At 48.6% G+C, this 19,689-nt stretch overlaps 1 protein-coding gene across 2 annotated transcripts in view; it reads right to left on the bottom strand.

Moving 5' to 3' along the window:
• Positions 1-19,689, bottom strand: part of ANXA7 (annexin A7) — an 835,753-nt gene that overhangs the window by 744,749 nt on the left and 71,315 nt on the right. For both annotated transcript variants that reach the window (XR_011268601.1, XM_069610574.1), the window contains exon 3: positions 4,228-4,411. Coding sequence is in view for 1 of the 2 variants with exons in the window: in XM_069610574.1 (XP_069466675.1) it covers positions 4,228-4,411 (184 nt within the window). In the remaining variant the exon portion in view is untranslated. The remainder of the gene's footprint in view (positions 1-4,227; positions 4,412-19,689) is intronic.

Consider the following 19,689-nt stretch of genomic DNA (forward strand, 5'->3'; position numbering starts at 1 on the left):
GCTGGGGCACTGCATGTCTATGTCCGAGGGGGAGCTCCTGCGCCTCCTCGCACATACGGACAGAGCAGCTGGAGCAGCACCCACACACAGGCCAATGCAGAAGGTACGTTTATGTTCATTGTTTTTATTTAAACATGTGTATGGATGCGTTGTGAGTGTATGGTGATGGATGCTCATGTGAATGATAGAGTGATTGCTGTATGAATGTGCAGCGCCTTGCATATACACATAATCATGTTCATTGTGTTAGGACCAGTGGGGCCCAGGGGACAGGGATGGTATCTTTTTACCGGACATCTATCATTCAAAACCCTCTGCCTTGTCCACAAGGCTTTCTGGGGCCTCGGTCCAAAATACCTTCAGCTATTCCTCCGCAAATACCTCCCCTCTCGAGCTCTTCACTCCTCTACCTCCAACTCCCTCAGGGTCAGTCGTTTATCAAAGAAACGAGCTGGGGGTAGATCTCCGTCTTCGGCTGGGGCCTCCCTCTGGAACAGCGCCCTGCCACTCTAAAACTTGAGGAGAACCATCTTTCTTCCTGCACTTATCAGACCTACCCTGTCTGCTGCCTTAACCGTAGCACTTGCAAATTTCTGGCTGCACTACCACTGTTTGTTGCCTTTATTATTTATTGTTATTTATCTGTTTCTCCTCTGCTTCGTACTTTCCACTTCTCGCCCCTTCCATGCACTTTTCCCCCTCACACTTGCGCGTTCTCAATGTCACTGGGCCTAGTAAGATCGCCGTTTTATTCTCCTCTGTTCCCCTCCCTTGCCTTGTCACGCTCTGAAACACTTGTGTACGAGCGCGATAGAAATAAAATATCAATGCCTGCCCCCTGGACTCCCAGCAACAATTGCAAACTGTTTGGCTATTTACCCATTTTTTGTTAAAAGTATGCTCTACAATGCAACATTTTAACCTATTATTTAAAAAAAAATTCACAGGGGGAAACCCCCCCGAACCTCCCCTTAATGCCCCTCCACTTAAAAAAGATTCACCAGCCGCCACTGGCCCTCAGACTGTGTTGGGAACGGGATGGGGGAACCGAGGGACTATGGTGGGAGCACAATGGGCGGGAACCATGGGATAGTGATGGGAGCAGAGTGGGGAGAGCCCTGGGTGTGTGATGGGGTGGGGAGAGACCAGCGACTGGGTAGGAGTGGGATGAGGGAGCCCAGCGACTTTGATGGGAGCAGGTGACGGCGCGCAATATATACTGTCCATTTGGCATTTCTGGGGGGTCCCGACCTGCCCAAATTTTGCTCAGGGGGGCCCTGGCCAAAAAAGTTTGAAGACCACTGGTATAACCCATTGAAAACCGCATGAGTGCGCAAATACCGATAATACGATAATCTGGTCTTTTCACCTTACAACATTGCTACAAATGTAAATGCAAACAAACACAAAAGTCAAAGTGCCCTTTGAAGTGTATTCTCTAGTATTCCTAAGTGTTCTACCGTAAACGTCTGAGGTATTTAAAGTGATTCTGGTGTAAATATAATAAATATAAGTCAGTCATATCAACTTTATTCAGCCAAAAATGCAATCAAAGCACATCATTAAAAAAAAAAAAATACTTGCGCATAGTTACAATAAACATATCAGTGAACGAAACAGCAAACTCATGAGAAAAACCAGACCCGAGCTATGAGCCAGTAAAAGGGAACCACCGATCCCCCCCGTTTCTGGTAACAACCGTAACGCCTCTGTCCCAAGGCAGTCAGGTTTGCCCCTGAGTGGGGACTGTTAGTAGAGTAGTCTCTTAAGGGGCACACAGGGGCAGGGACATGATAATACCACTTTTCCTTGTTCGCCCGTTGCCATTATCTTTCCGTGACGTCCCTTGCCATGTCGACATCCCCAAAGACCACTTTAGCAATATCCATATTGGCTGCAAGTTTGAACAATCTAGTGCAGTTCAACAGAGCCCCCGGACGCAAACCCACATTCCCCCACAGCCCGCACCCAACAAAGGCATGTGTTCCGGAGGGTGTCCCTTGGTTCTCTAGTGGCAGACCATAGTTTTGAGACACCATGAAGAAACAATGGAGCTGCTACAGCCTTCAGGTGTGTGGTGTCTAGACAAAAGTCCCCCTCGACCGGGGATTGAAGCATTCCCCCCCCCTCCCCACCAGGCACATATTGTCCTGTGAACTCCCAATGGGGAACCACGATGGTGGGGGCTTGACCCCCCCCCCTCTTGTGGCTTAGGGTCCCTAGGGTCTCCCTCTGTGATGGTGGCAGTGGGGGAGGGGGGGGGGGGAACTAGCCCTGGTTGACTCCTCAAAGATGGAATAATCCTAACCACAGAAACAGGGGACGGACAGGGCTGAGAGGGGTATACCCCTTTGTCAGAGTTCAGATTCGGCCCCCCTGGCTCAGTCCCTTCCAACCCTCCCAGCAGCTCCTTGCCCCCAGCACCCCCTTGCTCAACACAAATAGGAGGTTTTTAATCTCGGCCCCTCAGAGTAGGTGGCGACAGGAACTAGGCAAATTGGCAAGTGCTGTGGACGATGGGGCTGGTGGACAATTTTGCCCTTTAGAGGGGAGGGGCTAAGAGCCCAGAGAGGGCTTAGACAAAGGAAGGAGCTGGCCCCCCAAGAGAGCATCAGACATGGGCTCACTGCCTATGCTGGATGGAAGGCTGGACCTCTCTCCCAGCCCCAGACCCTCTGGGTCCACTCCGGCAGAGACCAAAGACTTGAGCTCATGAGAAAGAGGGGAGTGAGCCTCAGGGAGAGCCAATGACATCTGCAGGGCTGAGAAGTCAAGATTGGGGGCAGAAGGATGGATAGGGGGCCAATGCGGTGAAGAGACCAGGGGTGGTGTCACAAGTGAGGCCAACAAGGCATGCCCTCCCGTCAGCTTCAAGATGCCCACAGAGATCCTCGCACATCCATTAGCCAGGGTATCCAATAGATCGGCAGTGGCCACAGAGTCAAGACCCCCCCCTCCAGGAGTGGACAACTTAACAGTGGATACAGGGTCTTCCGGAAAAGGGCTTGCAAGATCTATCATGGAGTGAGCAGACTAAACAGGGCCACAAGTGATTCCTGAAGGCTGTAGTGGTGCCCCCACATGCAAACTGTAATTGCAGGGAGGCTTGGAAGAGAGCACCACTGAATCGCCCTCTTTATCACAGTCAGTGGCCAGAGGCAGTTGGGCAGATGCTCCATTCACGCAGAGGATCAGTACAGGTTCCACTGCAGGCTCCCTCTCCCTGCATGACCCCCCCCCGTAGCTTTACTCAGGGTTTTACTCGACATTTCCTCCCTGCCCATGATTGGCATCCGGTGTGCCAGGGGACATTGTAGCATAAGAGGAATGTGTGTGTGTGTGAGATACAGGATGTCATTGCAACTAAAAAAAAAAACACAATGTCTTGGGTGAGTCTATCATAATGTTTTGTAATGCATCACAACAGTCTCTCAGTGGTGTCTTTCGCCTTATGCACTTAATTATTTTTTTCACATTGGACATTTTTCACACTGTTTTACCTACCAGGGCATGAGAAACATTTAAAAATAACTCACGCTAGGGATAACCTCTTCTGTATGCTACACAATGGCAAGAAAGTGGTGCAAGAAGATTGGAATACGAATACCACATTCTTAAGTACTGACATTTTAGAGAGACCTTTTGTCTTTGTGCTGCGTTTTGCTGAGGATTTTTGGTGTGTGGCGAGGGGATGGTTTTGTTTTAGCATTTGAATAACATTGATGGGAATGAGTGTATGGAGTTCTCCAAGCAGATCGTTATTTCGCTTCCCCTTTCAGTATTCCTCGTTTCACTTCCACACCCTTCTTTTCCTTCCACACTTTTCTCCTCATTTTTTCCCTACTATGGAAGCCGGTATAATGATTGGTGTATCACTGTTTATAAAAACTGTGTTATTCTGCTTTGCATTTTTTTTTTTTTTAAACGTCCCTTTTAATGCAACATGGAGATTGACCAAGCATTGGGGATACTATTAAAAGGTTTCAAAGTTTTTCCAATTAAAGAAAGCTAGAATAAGTGAAACACAAATCTATTGTTAGGAATGTTTTAAAGCATAGTACCCATATAAATTGCTACAGCCTTTGTGTTCATATTTACAGAGAATAAGTGCTTAAGATAAGATACAATTAACTTTTCTTTCAGAAGCACACATCCATACTGATTCAGAAGAAAAACAATGGCACGAAATCATAATAGAAAAGGACCAAGTACACAAATTTCCTTTACCTCCTGGAAAAGCTGGCATTCCTCCAGGTGGGTAACCTCCAAATGCAGGGTATCCTCCGGCCCCTGGAACACCTCCACTAGCGTTTGGTGGATATGCACCTCCGGCCATTGGTGGCATTCCTGCAGCACCAGTAGGGTATGGGTACTGGCTACCAGGTGGAAACGCAGACTCCCCTCCCTGAGGCTTAAAAAGAAATATGAAAAGCCACCAATTGGTTAGAAGCATTATACTGCAACTGACCAGGTTAATTAAAGCAGAATTTCAAAATGATTACTGCACATCTAAAAACAAGATAATCATATTTCACTGCTCAAATACATACAGAGGATGTGAACTCGGACAGGAGGATGTGAACAGAGGATAGCACAGGGGCAACGTGCTGGTCTTGGAGGCAAAATCACGCAGTGCAAGAGGTTTGAATCCTGGATCCGCGGAGAAACCGTACTCCGGAATGGTATTAGGCACGTTATATAAAAATAAAAAAAAATAATACCAAAAGGATATTCATTTGGTATGTTGCATTGCTAGTTTGGCAGAGGGAGATATTTGGCAAAATGGGTATAGCATAATTTAGCATTTGGTAATCTTCCAATGATTCATGCCGTTCTTGCAATGTTGCATTTAAATTCAGACTTTAATGGGTGAGGTTATGTTACTTGGCATTTATATAGCGCCTTATGTATCATTGGTATGACCTCAAAGCACTGTTAGGTTGAATGCCCTTGGGAATAAGAGGGGTGGTGAATCAGGTTTTGTAAATAGCTGCTCTGCTGATGCTCCTTTGAGCCCAGATAAGAACAAGTTACTGACCATGGTAACATTCATTCGATTGTAGGTTCCTCCCAAATATTCCTCATCTGATAATTTTCTCACCAACTGCTTTAGAATTTCCTACAAATCCCCCCCTCTCCTGCCCCCCCCCCCCCCCCCCCCCCGACAGGGGGCGCTGTGTGCCGACTCGTCGATGTCCATCGAGGTCCTCCGTTCGACTGTTCACGTCATAGTATAAGTAGCGCGCACACACAGCACCGGTTGGCTTCAGTTCTGTTCCCCCCTCGAAGAGGAATTACCATGTGTACCATAGACGTAGGCTCAAACAAAGCGTAAAGTCTAAGAACACGTAAATTGTATGGTGGGGTAGGCTGGGAGGGGAGATTAGAAATATGTGGGAGGAACATACAATCAAAAGAACATGAGGGGTAAGTAACTTGTTCTTCGAATGGATTTTGTCCTCCCATGTATTCCTCATCTTATGATAGGCTCCCAAAGCAGTAATAATTTGGTGGTGGGAGTACAAATTACATTTTGTTCTAATCATGGACCGAATGAAGGACCGCTTTTGCAAATTGTCCTCCTTGACTGGCAGATGAATCCAGGCAGTATTGTCTCACAAATGCGTGAACAGACGACCAAGTGGCTGCTGAACATATGTCTTTGATTGGGACATTTCTGAAGAGCAGCAGAGGTTGCCATGCCCCTTGTGGAATGTGCGTGTGGCTTCCGGCGGGTCCTTGCCAGCTAATCTGTAGCATTCACCAATAGCCAGGATGATCCATCTGGATATTGTTTGACAGTTAGACACAACTTGGGGCCAGTATAGTCAATGAATAATTGGTCATTTTGACTATATTTAGCCATTCTGGATATGTAAAAACATAGCCCTTTTAGGGTCCAGTCTGTCATCTTTCCTCCTCCTTTCCCGGATGGGAAGGTGGACAGAAAATGAATTTGTTTGCGACAAGTGGAAGTCGGAAACTACATTAGGTAAGAAAGAAAGTTTCACCTTGAGAATAACCATCTTTGTGGAAAACTGTACGAGGTGGTTTACAGGAAAGAGCCTGCATATCTCTTACACTGTGGGCTGAGGTTATTACAATAAGCAAAACAGTTTTTAATGTCAAAAGTCTTAAAGGGTATGAGTGCAGAGGCTCAAAAGGAACTGTTAAAAAATCTGAACACCAGATTTAGATCCCATACAGGGACATTGAATGGAACTGGTGGAAATACATTAGTAAGGCCTTTTAGGAATTGAACAACGAGAGGAATCTTTAAAAATATGAATCCTCCTCTGCAGAGCACTTGAAAATAGATTGCGCCGCCAGGTAAATTTTAATTGTTCAAATCTAGAACCCCAGATTTGCCAAATGTAAGAAAAAGGAAAGTACTGTAGGTGCATCACATAGAAAGGGATCCTCAATCTTATCCCTGCACCAGCTGCTGAACTTGTTGTCAAAGGCAGCGATATGATTTTGTTGCTGGGCTTCTGGTTGAAAGCAAAATCTCCATTACTTCACCCGGAAGGTCCCAATCCTTGTATCTCAGCCTTTCAGAAACCATGCGTGAAGGTTTTTTTGACCTCTGTACGGAGAACCCAACCTTCCTCTTGTGAGAGAAGATCCTATTTTTGGAAGACGATTGGAGGGCAAAGTACCACGTCCTCCTGGCCCAATCCGGAGCAATTAGGATCATGGATTTCCCGAACTCTCGCAACCTCCTGATCACATGAGGAATGACCAGGACTGGAGGAAAGGCGTTACAAGAGTGGAATATCCCAGTCCACCACAAACCCATCCCATAGAGCTCCTCTTGGAGGAAATTCCCTGGAGCAAAACAGTTCGCATTTCCGGTTCACACTGGTTGCGAACCGATTCACTTGAGGGGTTCTCCAAAGGGTGAAGATCTCTTGAAGGACTTCCTGAGCTAGTTCCCACTCGTGGGAGACTGCTCTGCCTGCTCAGAGTGTCCGCCGCCATATTCTCCTCTCTGGCTAGGTGAACTGCTGATAGGAAGATTCCTTCTTGAATTGCCCAGAACCACAGCTGCATTGCCTCTCTGGACAGTGGTAGTGGCCCTACACCATTTTTCTTGTTGACATGGCCACTGTGTTGTCCGTCATTATCAGGTCATTCTTTCCACGTACAGAGGGCAGAAATGCCATCAGCACTAGTCTGATTGCCCTCAGCTCCAAAAAGGTTAATGTGTAGTTTGGACTCTGATGGAGAAAAGCAACCGCTGATTGTACCCGTGAGTAAAGCGTCCATCACAACTGCCATCTCTGGCCATGGCTGCCAAAAAGATTCTCCCTTGAGAATATCGTCCTTGCAAGCCCACCACAGAAGATCCCGAGAGATACTACTTGGAACTTTGGTGGTCCGACAGTCTGCCTGAAAACTGGGACCATCGAGTCCTGAGAGCCCATTGGAGGGATCTCATTCGCAGGCGAGCCTCTGGCACATGGAAAATGCAGGATGCCATGAGACAAGCAACCTCTGGAGAAGGGAAATAAATAAATAAATAAATAAATAAAACACAGCAAATCGAAGGCCGGAAGATGCTGGACACTCGAATTTGGTAACCATCTACAGAATGTGTTCAGCTTTCACTTCGGGTGGCGAGGCTTTCCCCAAGGAAGCATCCATGACTGCTCCAATAAATTGGAGTCTTTGAGATGTGTGGGACTTCTTGTAATTGAAGGAGAAGCCCTGGAACGAGTGGCAGGTTATGCTGAAATGTAATTCAGATGGGGTAGACGTGAATACCCCTCTCCCGAGACTCGCTGCCACACCGCCATCAACTTGGTGAAAACCCTCGGGCAGAGGTCAGCACGAATGGCAGAGCTCGAAAATGATGAGGACAACCGCCAACCCGCGAACCGCAGGTACTTTCTCTGATTCGGATGGATAGGCACATGAATGTAAGCATCCTGAAGGTCCAATGACACCATGCAGTCTTGGAGTTGAAGAGCCTGAAGGATTTGGGAAAGTGTAACCATCTTGAGAACTTGTCCTTCCTGAGGAACTTGTTCAAGATTCTTACGTCCAAGATGGGCCTCAATTCTCCAACCTTCTTGGGAATCGGAAAGTATGGGGAATACCAACTCTTGTTCCTTTCCACTACAGGTACATGTTCTATTGTACCTTTCTCTAGCAGGGTCAAAATCTCGCACTCAAGGAGCGGGTCTGGAATTTTGAAAAAGTTGTTCCCCGCTGGATGACCCAGAGGCCTTTTTTTGGAAAGCAAGGCAGTAACTTTAGGCTACAGTTTCCAGTGCCCAAGCATCTCAAGTAATGCCTCGCCATTCGCTCAGATGCTGAGTAAGTCTGCCTCCCACCGTGGTCTGCTGCTGCTTAGGTTGGCTTGGCACCCCTCTTGTCCACCACGAAGGAATATTCTCCGACTGGCTTGCCCTCTTCCTCTTCAAATTGAGGCTGTCTAATGGCGGTGCTAGGGGATATAGCTGCCGCCTTTGAGGTCTGTAGCATTTCCAAACTCTCATCCGCCTTGCTGCCAAACAGCCTCAAGCCGTCAATAGGCATATTGAGTAGTCTAGCTTGCACATGTGGTGCAAACCCGGAATTCCTCAAAATCGCCCCCTTGCCCCATTTCCTCCTTACCATCATTGATTGTCAGGAAGCAGTCTCTTTCCTCTCCTTGTGGGATGTGGTCAGCCGCCATAGCTACACAGTCTCACAGGGTAAACAAACCTTGACACGTTACATTAGTTGATTTTAATGCCATACTGCCAGCAGTAAATATCGCCCAGGCATCCACTCTCTTATCCCAATAAGGAGGGATAGATGGTTATGCTGCATGCGTGGTAGATGTAGCAGCCTGAACCACCAAACCTTCTGGTGTCTGATGTTTAGTCAAATACTCTGGGTCGCTGCTGGATGGTCTGTATTTTTTTGCAAAATGTTTAATCATTGCAGCCACAGTTTCTGGTGTCTCCCAGTTTGCGAAGACCCTTTTCTGTAATGCAGTGTGAAACAAAATTGGATCTTTTTGGGAACTGTCATCTTTTTCAAAAGAAGGAGTAAGCGCCTGCTCCAGTCTAAAAACTCTAACCTTACTCAATATGAGGAGTCAGCATGTTCAGTAGGATCTGGTTTGCCAAACTAACTCGCGAGCAGTATCTAACCCACTGGCTGATTGAAAGTTGTCATACAAGTCCTTTGATCTGGACAGAGATTAGTTCTTCTGGCACATTAGGGATGGTGAATTGTAACCCAAAAGGAGTAATGTTATCAGAAGGTTGTTGTTCTTTATAGATGGCTGATGGACTAAAGTATTTTTAAGGCAAAGGTTTGAAAACCCTTTACTGGACTGCCACTGGCTTCGACAATTTCAAAGTCATTGTCGACAATGACTTCGAAGTCAGGATCGCCTTAGTCAGTGGCGACGGCTCCTGACGCCGACTGTCAGTGAAGGAGTCGACTTCCGTTTCTTTGACGGAACCCTCGCTGGGCTGGGTTCCTGACTAAGCCCTTAACGATTTCTCGTCAGATCAAGATCTTTCTCTATGCAAAACCGGCTTAAGGCTCGGTTTTGAAGATTGGGTCTTAGACTTCCCTTCGTCGTCTCTTTGCAGATCGACAGGGGCGTGGGCTTTCTTGTCCTTCACAGGGGGTCGAGGCTGCATTCTCTAAGATTTTGAGCATCTCATTACGAAACGCATCCCACTTCGCTGGGCAGTCAGATCTAGTTAGACACTTGGATTACCTCAGCCGAGGAATCACGGGAGGTCAAAGGTGACGTATGACGCAGTTTCTCTGCCTTCTTTAAAGACTAAGAATGGCGTGATCGACTTCTCGATCGAAACCGTTTCGATTTGTTTACTCATCGGTCTTTCTCTTTCAACTCTTCTAAGGAGAATTCAAAGGCAACCTCTCTACTGCTAATTTACCCTTATGCTCCCAGAGAGCCTTTTCAGTCATCGCATGACAGGAGCCACAGTTGGAGGCACAGTGACTGGTACCAAGACACCACATACATATGCGATGGGGATTGGTGATAGACTTAATGACGTTGACAATCGAACGGAGGGCCTCAAGGGACATCAACTCGACCAGACAGCACACAGCGCCCCCTGTCAAAAAATATTAGAGAAGCAGCTGGAGAGAGAGAATGAGCATAAGAGGAATACGTGGGAGGACACAATCCATTTAAAAAGCATGTTTGTCCAAAACGCATGGCCTGGATAAAATGGCTAGCGAGAACATAGGGCTCAAATTAATGAGGTAAAGTTCAGTTGGCCGGAAAAAGGAAGCAGTGCAGCTTTTCTGTAACCAAGGGGCTACAATGAACACACAAAACACCTAGAAGCTAAGACGCACACATGGACAGTAAACCCAACTTTCGTCAAGCACATGCAGACCTACTCTATGGTGGGCCAGTTGCCTCACGATTCTCCTCAACTTCTTGACACTCCCTGGGCCACATGATGAATAGGGTCTTGGCTATCCCCCCTGTACCATTCAAATGAGGTATTCATCCAGATTTTCAACCCAACCTCCCTTGTCGCTCCTATCGTGACATGTGTATGGAAGAGGGAGGGCAAAACCAGTATGTTTTCTCTATAAATGCACTTTGAGAAGGAGTGTGCTGATGCAGACACTAAATTGCCTTTTGTACCTCTGCAAGCCCTCCACCATTATCCCTCAGGTTTTCCCCAGATAGCATTTGCATTTGTGTTTTTTTACTCTATTTGTGATAGGATCAGGTACTTGACCCTATAAGTGGGAGAGAGAGGAAAGGAGGAGGGATAGGGAATCCTCTCAAGCACAGGTAGGTGGTCTAACAGGGCGTATACTGGAGCTGATCCCATCCCAGAGGTGGAGTGGTGAGGGAGTTGGGAGGGCCCAGTCCCTGAACCCCCTAATTTTGCCAGAAGCATACCTGTAACCTTGGATCACTGTCTCTCAGCAGGCCTTTCAGCCTCTTATCTGGATACATTCTTTTTGCAGGATGCAGCTCATCTCAAGCAGGAAGCTCTGCGAGCGGAGGCACCAAAGCTTAACGCAAGTCTTGCTCCTCTAATCACCTCTAGATTAAGGATGCAGACTTTCTGGGACAGCAGAAAGGTGACGCAAGTGACCAACAGACTGCCGCAGGAGCCCTATGAATGTCTACAAAGGAAAATGAGGTGGGCCAAGGGAGTATTGTGGAGGCATCATGAAGCAAGGTACAGCCAACAGACAAACATTTAAACAGAAAATATTTATTAAATTAAATGTCAGGATGGTAGAAGGCCTAACTTGCCCTATGCCAAGGTGGTATTTCCCTACCTGAACAAGGCTAGAGTCAGCAGTCTGCTTGTGTCCAAAACCTGTACTTGCCCTCACAACTAAAGCTAAACAGTGTGTAGGGATGTCAATCATGGTGATCAACACAAAGTTCTGAGCATCTTCCAGCTATCAGCTTACTTTTTAGCTCACCTACCCCAAGTTCCCAAAATAAGATGTACCTTGTTCAAGTTCATACTGTTACACAAACTCCTCATAGATCCCTTCACCCCCAAGTTCAAAGCAATACAGTTCAAACAAAAGGGGTTCTGAGGCCCTGTCCTCAAGACAGTATTTGTAGTTCATCAAGTCTCAGGGTTCCCTTCTCCAAGACTTCACGTAGCAACCAATGTGTGATTCGGTCTTCCAACCGGACCCTCCTTCTGGTTTGCATCACCAGTTCACTCGCATTGCTCCTTCCTGGTGGATTTCATGTCTTCACAATGTAGGGCTCACTGATCTAGTCGCAGTTGTCAGACCACCCTTCACAGGTCGCGCAACCAAGGCCCCTTGGCTCTTCAGTCCAGACAGGTTTCTCTGCATTTGCCCTGGTGTACAAAGTCACGTTCCTTTAGTTTCTCTGTGTTGGCCTCTTGGTTTTATGTGCAATATTTACACTCCACTGGCTTCTCCCAATTAGCCTCTTGGCTCTGCCATAACATGTGTTACACCTCTTGCTAGTCTTTGGCCTTGCCACACTGCATTTACTCACTTGGAAGTGATCTTGTTCATTCCCCACATTTGGTTGAAATCATTCATACTTGTTCCTTTCCCCATAGGTTGCCTTCATATGGGCATTTTTCTTTTTTGCCTTTCTTAGCTATTTGCTTTGCCTATAAAGTTCATATTTCAGCTCAATATGGGTTTAATTTTAGGTTCAGTAAATTCCAGATCCCATTTGTGTGTTTTTGCACTGTTTAAAATAGTTTGGTAGTCAATAAGTATAGTTTCAGTGCCATTTTCAACTTCCATTCAGTTTAGTATACAATATTTAACTCCTCTTGCTTTGAAGCTTTCATACATACGGCGCTTCAGGAGTTGTACGCAGCCTGCCCGGAGCACCCCAGTTTCTGAGTGCCTCTCCCAAACACTCGCTGGTCTGCAGTGTCTTGCTGCGGCGGCTCTTGCTGCTTGCTCTGGCTTCCCAGGCTGGCGCTCCAACCTCTACGAGCCCCGCTCGCATGCCGGTTTCACATCTGCATGCGCCGGCAACCTGGTTGCTTCTGGGTGGACCCGGACAGCGTCCTCATGTCAGTTTGCAGCTTCCAGCTCCTCAATCTCCGTCACAGAGGCTCCCACACCTAGGGTCTGTCGGTCGGCGTCCTGGTCACACTTCAGGTCCCACCAAGCTGCCTCCTCACAGAAAGGGTCCCTGGTCTCTCCTACAAAGGCCTCCCTGTTGCTCCTCCTCTTCACTGGTCTCCCTTTATACACCTGCAGCCCCTTCACAGGCCGCAGGTGTGGATGCCCAATTAGACATGCCTTACCATGATTAAGGGGACATGCCCGACTAGTCTGTACCAGAGTGATAAAATGAAGGTGCAGTGTTCATTACACTTAGTCTCCCCTTCCTCGTCCCAGTACTTTTAAGTGTTAAATGTAGGGAAATTAGTGGCGAGGTCTTGCAGTAACCCATAAAGGTTGGGTTCAAACCATAAAAGGTAAGTTTGGTAAAAATTATGGAAAGGGGGCTACTATGTCCTCATAAGTTTGCCGGTCCAGGAACTACAGTACCGGTAAGCATGCCGGTACCGTAGCTCCCAGACCGGCAAACTATGAGTTCTGCTCACGGTTGCCATTGCGGCCACCAGGACTGGCCTGGCGGCTGTTACGGCCCGTGCGAGCAGTGCATGTCGGATGCACAATGGGAGCATTCTGTTCCAGTGCTTGCGAAGAACAAGTTACTTACCAACTGGCAATGTTCCTTCGACTGGCTGTTCCTCTAACGTATTCCACATCTTTGACATGTAATGTCCACAGCTGTGTTGCCTCGGAAATGTTTTTGGCAGAGGGCGTCCTATGTCGATGGCGTTAGGTCGATGTCCTCAGTCGAGGGTGACGTCACCGGATGTTTAGGACACATGGTGCCCATATCCTCAGTTTATGTTTTTTCCTCCATAACGTGCAACATGCTCGTACACAACGACTGCTTGACTGCACATTGCCTTGCGGGAACGCAAGCTGCAATTGCATAGGAAATTCTTCAGAGGGACAGGCTGGTAGAGCGATGTGTAATACGTTGGAGGAACATCCAGTCGAAAGAAAGTTAACAGTTGGTAAGTAACTTGTTCTTCGAATGGAGTGTGTCCTCCAACGTATTCCATATCTTTGACAGACTGCCAAAGCAGCATCAGCGAATGAAGGCAGTAGAAACATTTAGAATACCCGATCAGGTGGCAGAATAAAAGCACCGCTTTACCAAAGGCCATATCCTGACCATGGAGCGTATCCAGAGTAATGCTTGACAAAGGTGTGGATGGAAGACCACGTTGCTGTGTCAGAAATATTCTTAATAGGAACTCCCCGCTGCAGGGCTGTGGATGTAGCCATGCCCCTAGTGGAGTGAGCTCTCAAACCCTCTGGAGGGTCCTTGCCCACCAATCTGTAACATTCAGTAATGGTGAGGATAATCCACCTGGACAAGATCCATTTAGTAACAGCGTGGCCCAATCGTTGTCCAGTGTATCCCACAAAAAGATGGTTGTCTACTCTGACCCTGGACATCCTAGACATATAAAAGTTCAAAGGTCTACTAGGGTCCAACCTATGAAGTCTCTCGTCTCTCCTCTTCCTTAACAGGATGAGGGAGGGGGGGGGGGGGGGGGTGGGAGGGAGGATTTGGGGGTAGGGGGGAGATAGAAAGCCCGAAGTACCACTTTCTGGCTCAGATGAAACTCAGAGACACTACCTTAGTTAGGACAGACGGACGGACCCTCAGTACAACCCTATCCTTGTGGAACACAGTAAAGGGTGGCTTAGATGAAAGTGCCTGCAATTCAGTCACTCTGCGAGCAGAAATAACTGCAACCAAGAAAACAGTCTTGAAAGACAACAGTCTCAAAGGACAAGAGTGCAGTGGTTCAAGTGGAGCACCCATCAGGAATCAAGACCAAATCAAGATCCCAAACCTGCACCTGAAACTGCGGGAACACATTTGTGAGCCCTTTTAGAAATTGGGAAATCAAAGGATTCTTAAAATAATAACATTCTTCAGACGAGCGCTTGAAAATAGACAGCGCCGCCAGGTAACCTTTAATTGTACCCACTTGAAGACCCCTGCGGGCCAAAGAAAGCAAGAAAGAACGAACCATTGGAATGGAACACTGAAAAGGATTGCACCAGTCATAAAACTTACACCAATTTGTGTTCTGGCCACCTGACCAAAAGCAACACCTCCATCACGTCATCCGGGAGGTCCCAATCCTTATAGCTCAACCTTGAGGGGGAAGAGGGGGGGGAAGAGAAAAAAAAAGCCTATCTGTGGGGAAGACCGCATCGAGGGCAGATGGACATTTCTAGAAGGTCTGGGTACCACGGGCTCCTGGCCCAATCCGGAGCAATCAGGATCATGTGGGATCTGAACCTCTGCAACCTCCTTAGCACCCGAGGAATGACGGTGACTGGAGGAAACGCATACAGAAGTGGGAATGACCAATCCAAGACGAATGCCTAAGTCTCCTCTGGGAGGAAATTCCCTGGAGCAAAATATCTCGCACTTGGGTTGGCACTGGTCACAAACAGATCGACTTCAGGGGTTCCCCAAAGGACAAAGCTCTCCAGAAGGACTTCCTGAGCCAACTCCCACTCGTGGGAGACTGTGCTCTGCCTGCTCAGAGCGTACGCCGCTGCATTCTCCTCTTCCGCTAGATGAACTGCCGAGAGTGATATTCCTTGCTGCATCATCTCTCTGCACAGTGGGAGTGACCCACCCCCCCCCCCTTTTTGTTGATGTAATGCATGGCCACTGTGTTGTCCGTCATGATCAGGACACTCTGCCCATGCACAGATGGCAGAAAAGCCTTCAGGGCCAGCATGATAGCCCTCAGCTCCAACAGGTTGATGTGTAGTTTGGACTCCGACACAGACCAACGACCGCTGGCGATCAGATATTCGATAGGAGCTCCCCATCCTGTGAGGGAAGCAGTCACCACAGTCACCTCCGGCCACAGTTGCCAAAACGGCTCCCCTTCCTCAGATTCCCTTCGCTGGCCCACCACAGAAGATCCCGCGAGACCGAGAGAGGAATCTGAACATGATCCGACATCTTGTCTGAGAATTGCGACCACTGCATCTTGAGAACCCATTGAATGGATCTCATTCTCAGTCTGGCCTCCGGCGCAAGAATTCAGGATGTCATGAGGCCGAGCAACCTTAAGAATTCGAAAGCTGAAAGACTCTGGGCAAGTTGAAGTGTGTGGACCATGAGCCCTCACCTTGGGAGGTGAGCACTTCCAAGGACGTGTCCAACACAGCCCCGATGTACTGGTGCTGTTGGGAAGGTGTCATATGCAACTTCTTGAAATTTAGGGAGAAACCCAGCTTGTGAAGCGAGCGGCAGGTGAGGCTGAGATGATCCAAGGCTTGTTTGGGAGAATGCGCTCAGATCAGCCAGTCGTCCGGGTAGGGGTAGACGTGAACCCCCTTCTTCTTGTGATACGCTACCACCACCATGAGCTTGGTGAAGACCCTCAGGGCAGAGGCCGATCCAAATGGCAGGAGCCGAAACTGAAAGTGAGTTGCCAGCCTCAAACCTCAGGTATTTTCTATGCTTTTGGATGCATCGGCACATGAAAATAAGCATCCTGTAGGTCCAGAGACACCAACCAATCCTGAAGTCGAAGGCCCGGAGGACCGGAGAAAGAGTGACCAAAATATGGGGAATGCCATCCCTTGTTCCTCTCAGTCACAGGCACCAGTTCTATAGTGCCTTTCTCCAGCAGGGTCAAGATTTCCTGCATAAGGAGCGGATCCGGAAGCTTCAAAGATTCCCCAGTGGATTGTCGTGAGGCCGCTTTAAGGAAGAAAGGCAGTATCCTTAGGCTATTGTATCCAGAACCAACGCATCTGAAGTAATAGCTTGCCATTCTTCGAGATGCTAAGACAGTCTGCTCCCAACCGGCAAATAATGGAACATGGCCTCATAGCTGTTTTGGAGCAGCTGTGGCAGTGCCTGAAGGCAAAGAGGCAGCTGCCTGGGTGGCTTTGGCACCTCTAGTTTCCCGCCCACCACGGGTATACGGTTACCCCTTTGATTAGCGGCTCCTCTCGTTCTACCAAATGAAGAGTAGTAACAAAATGAATTCCCTCCCTCACTCCCCCCACTGTTGTCCACTAGGACAAAAAGGCTGAGGTTGACGCACAGCTGCACCCAAAGATTTAGCAGCAGCTTTGGAGGTCTGCAACCTCTCAAGGATCTTGTCAGCCTTGCTGTAAAAAAAAAATGAGTGCCATCAAAGAGCAAGTTCGGAAGACGGGTTTGCACATCTGGAGCAAAACCGATTTCCGCAACCACGCAAACCTGCGTATCACTGTGCTCGCAGCCATGGACCGGCTAACACCATCAACCGTGTCCAACCCACACTAAAGGGATTCACACATGGCATCCTTGCCATCCTGCACAAAAGCAAGGAACCCATCCCGTTCTTCCCCCCCCTTGGGAATATGCTCAGCCGCAAGAGAATTCCAGTGTGTGAAAATCTTGCTAAGGCACAAGTAGAGTTGGCTGACTTCAGTGCCATACTCCCAGCAAAAAATCCCTTGCGTGCCCAACCATCGAAGCACTTGTCGTCCCCATCAGGAGGGATGGTATGGTACACCGCCTGCCTCGAGGTGGCCATAGCCACCTGAATCACCAAACTCTCCGGAGTGGGGTGAGTGGATAGGTAGCAGGGGTTGCTACCGGATGGGCGGTATTTCTTAGTCAACGACTTGTTGACCGCCGGAAGAGACTCTGGGGTCTGCCAAGTAGCTGCCACCCTTTTTTGCAATGCCAAATGAAGGCAACACTGGGTCAGTGGACAGACCCGGATCCAAAATATCAGTCCGGTCATACTGATTGAATGCAACTGGAGGACCAGACCACCTAAATCTAGACATCAACCTCCTATCCGAGGATTCAGCAAGAGCCCCAAGCTCTGGCCTACCAAACTCCACCTCAGGAGATGTGTCAAGGCCACTGGCGTCACTCAACAACTGACGCAACTCCTCCAACTGAATGCCTTCAGGAAAAAAAACATGTCAGGAGCCCCATGAGATTCAACAGGCTCAAACTCCTCATCTGATCTCTCCTCATAAATATCATGCAGAGACTGAAAGAACTCCTTCCTAAGAACAGGTGCGGTCCTGGAGTCCACAACAGGCCTCAGTCTTGGATAAAGCCTTTCTTGGAGGATTCACAGTACCAGGGGCCTCCACTGGCGAATTCCGGCCATATTGCCCCAAAAGCATAAAGGGTGCTGATGGCTTCGGCATCGACAATGGCACTGAAGGCTCTGAGGACTGGATCGAAGGCAAAGCTCCGACAGCCGTGCTAGACTGACACGGCACCGACCTCTAGCCCTTTCCAGATTCCTGCAGTTTTGCTGGGGACGAAGACTGAGGCCTGGATTTGGCATGTCTCTGGCGCTCCACCAGGGCCTTGTCCGAACAGGACCTCGGCGGTTCCTGATGTGTATTGCGCTGAGTGTCCGGGCCCGAAGCGAAGGCCAACATTTGCTCCCTGAATGCCTCCCATTACTCAGGAGTCAAGGATTTAATGGGACAAGCCACTTTCCTCGCTGAGCCATCATCAGACGAAGACAGAGAAGGAGACCGGTGACGCCGCTTCCGGGAGTGCCGAGACTAGGAGGACAAGTGGTGGGACCCACTCTGGGATCGAGATCCCCGGGATTCCTTCCGACGCGGAGTCACCCCTCGAATTGTCAGTGGAAATGCCTATAGTTTTTGGGTATTTACAAGGTTTAGAAACCAGACCTACCTGTAACTTCCCCTTACGCTCCCGCAAGGCCTTGGCAGTCAACAACTGGCACTTCGAGCAGTCGCCGGTATCATGACTGACTTTCGCCCAGACACCACAAGCAGATGCTGCGTGGGTCCATAATCGTCATTTTGGACTTACAGTCCCGGCATCTCTTGAACCCAGACCACGGAGTTGGACGGGTAGAAGATGAAGACATTTTCTTCAAATAAGATCACACGAGGCGCGCCGATTTCTCGAAGCAAACAAGTTTGCGGAAAAAACAGAACCGAGGCTACGGGCGTTGTGCGTCCTATATATAACATCCGGTGACGTCACCCTCAACGGAGGCCTTCAAGGGACATCGACCCGACGCCATCGACACAGGACGCCTTCTGCTGAAAAAAAATTCCGAAGCAGCACAGCTTTGTGGAAGGACACAATCCGTTCGAAAGGGCCATCACTGGGTCCGTCAGGGCCGTAATGACTCAGTTAAGGCCCATTTGCGGGCGCCAGAAATTTTCAGAAGTTTGGCAGTAGCATGCCAGTTTTACCAGCAAGGCTACCGCCAGACTTCTAATGAGGCCCCAATGCTCTGTCTGTGGGTGAAGTTCCACTATCAATCTCTGAGGTCGATCCACCCAAATGATCCTCCCTCGCTTCTCCACCCCTAGGGTCAGGATCCAAAAATGATGGCCTTCCCCCTGGCCACCTGAGAAGAGGATCCAGAGGTGTTAGGAGTGAGAATACCCTTCGATCTCACAGTATGGACCACTGTAAACCAAAGCTCATGGAAGAGGGAATTATTATTATTTTTTTATTTTTACGTTTTGCCCAACAGGTCAGGTGCAAGCAGGAACCAGTGGAGAGGAGGAAATGACCAAGGAAGGTCCAGATATATAAAAAACCTGTGTGTCCAGGGATGTATGAGGTGTGTTCGGGTGAGGTCAAGAAGAGGACCGATTAGTCACATCCTCCTTGATCCATCCGGATCAATGTGGTTTTATGCCTGGCAAATCGACTCGGATGAATCTGCGCCGCCTCCATTTAGCATTGGAGAGATCCCCGATTATAAATGAACCCTTGGCCTTGTTGGCAATCGATTTTGAAAAGGCGTACGACTCCATTCGATGGGACTACCTTTGGGAAATAATGCGCCGCATGGGGTTCGGAGAGGCCTATTTAGGCTGGGTGCAGCTACTTTATGCTAACATCAAGGCGGAAGTGAGAGTGAATGGCTGGTCCTCTGGGACCTTCCCCCGGGCCGTGGTACGCGACAGGGATGCCCATTGTCCCCTCTTTTGTTCGCCCTTGCTATCGAGCCATTAGCTCTTTGGCTTCGCCAAAACACCGCCTGGAGAGGATTCAGATGGCCGGAGGGACACGAGGATCGTACATCCCTGTATGCGGACGACCTCCTTGTGTACCTGGGTGACCCACTAACA

This window comes from Ambystoma mexicanum, chromosome 8 (assembly GCF_040938575.1).
Source record: "Ambystoma mexicanum isolate Mex_15411 chromosome 8, UKY_AmexF1_1, whole genome shotgun sequence".
Lineage (NCBI taxonomy): Eukaryota > Metazoa > Chordata > Amphibia > Caudata > Ambystomatidae > Ambystoma > Ambystoma mexicanum.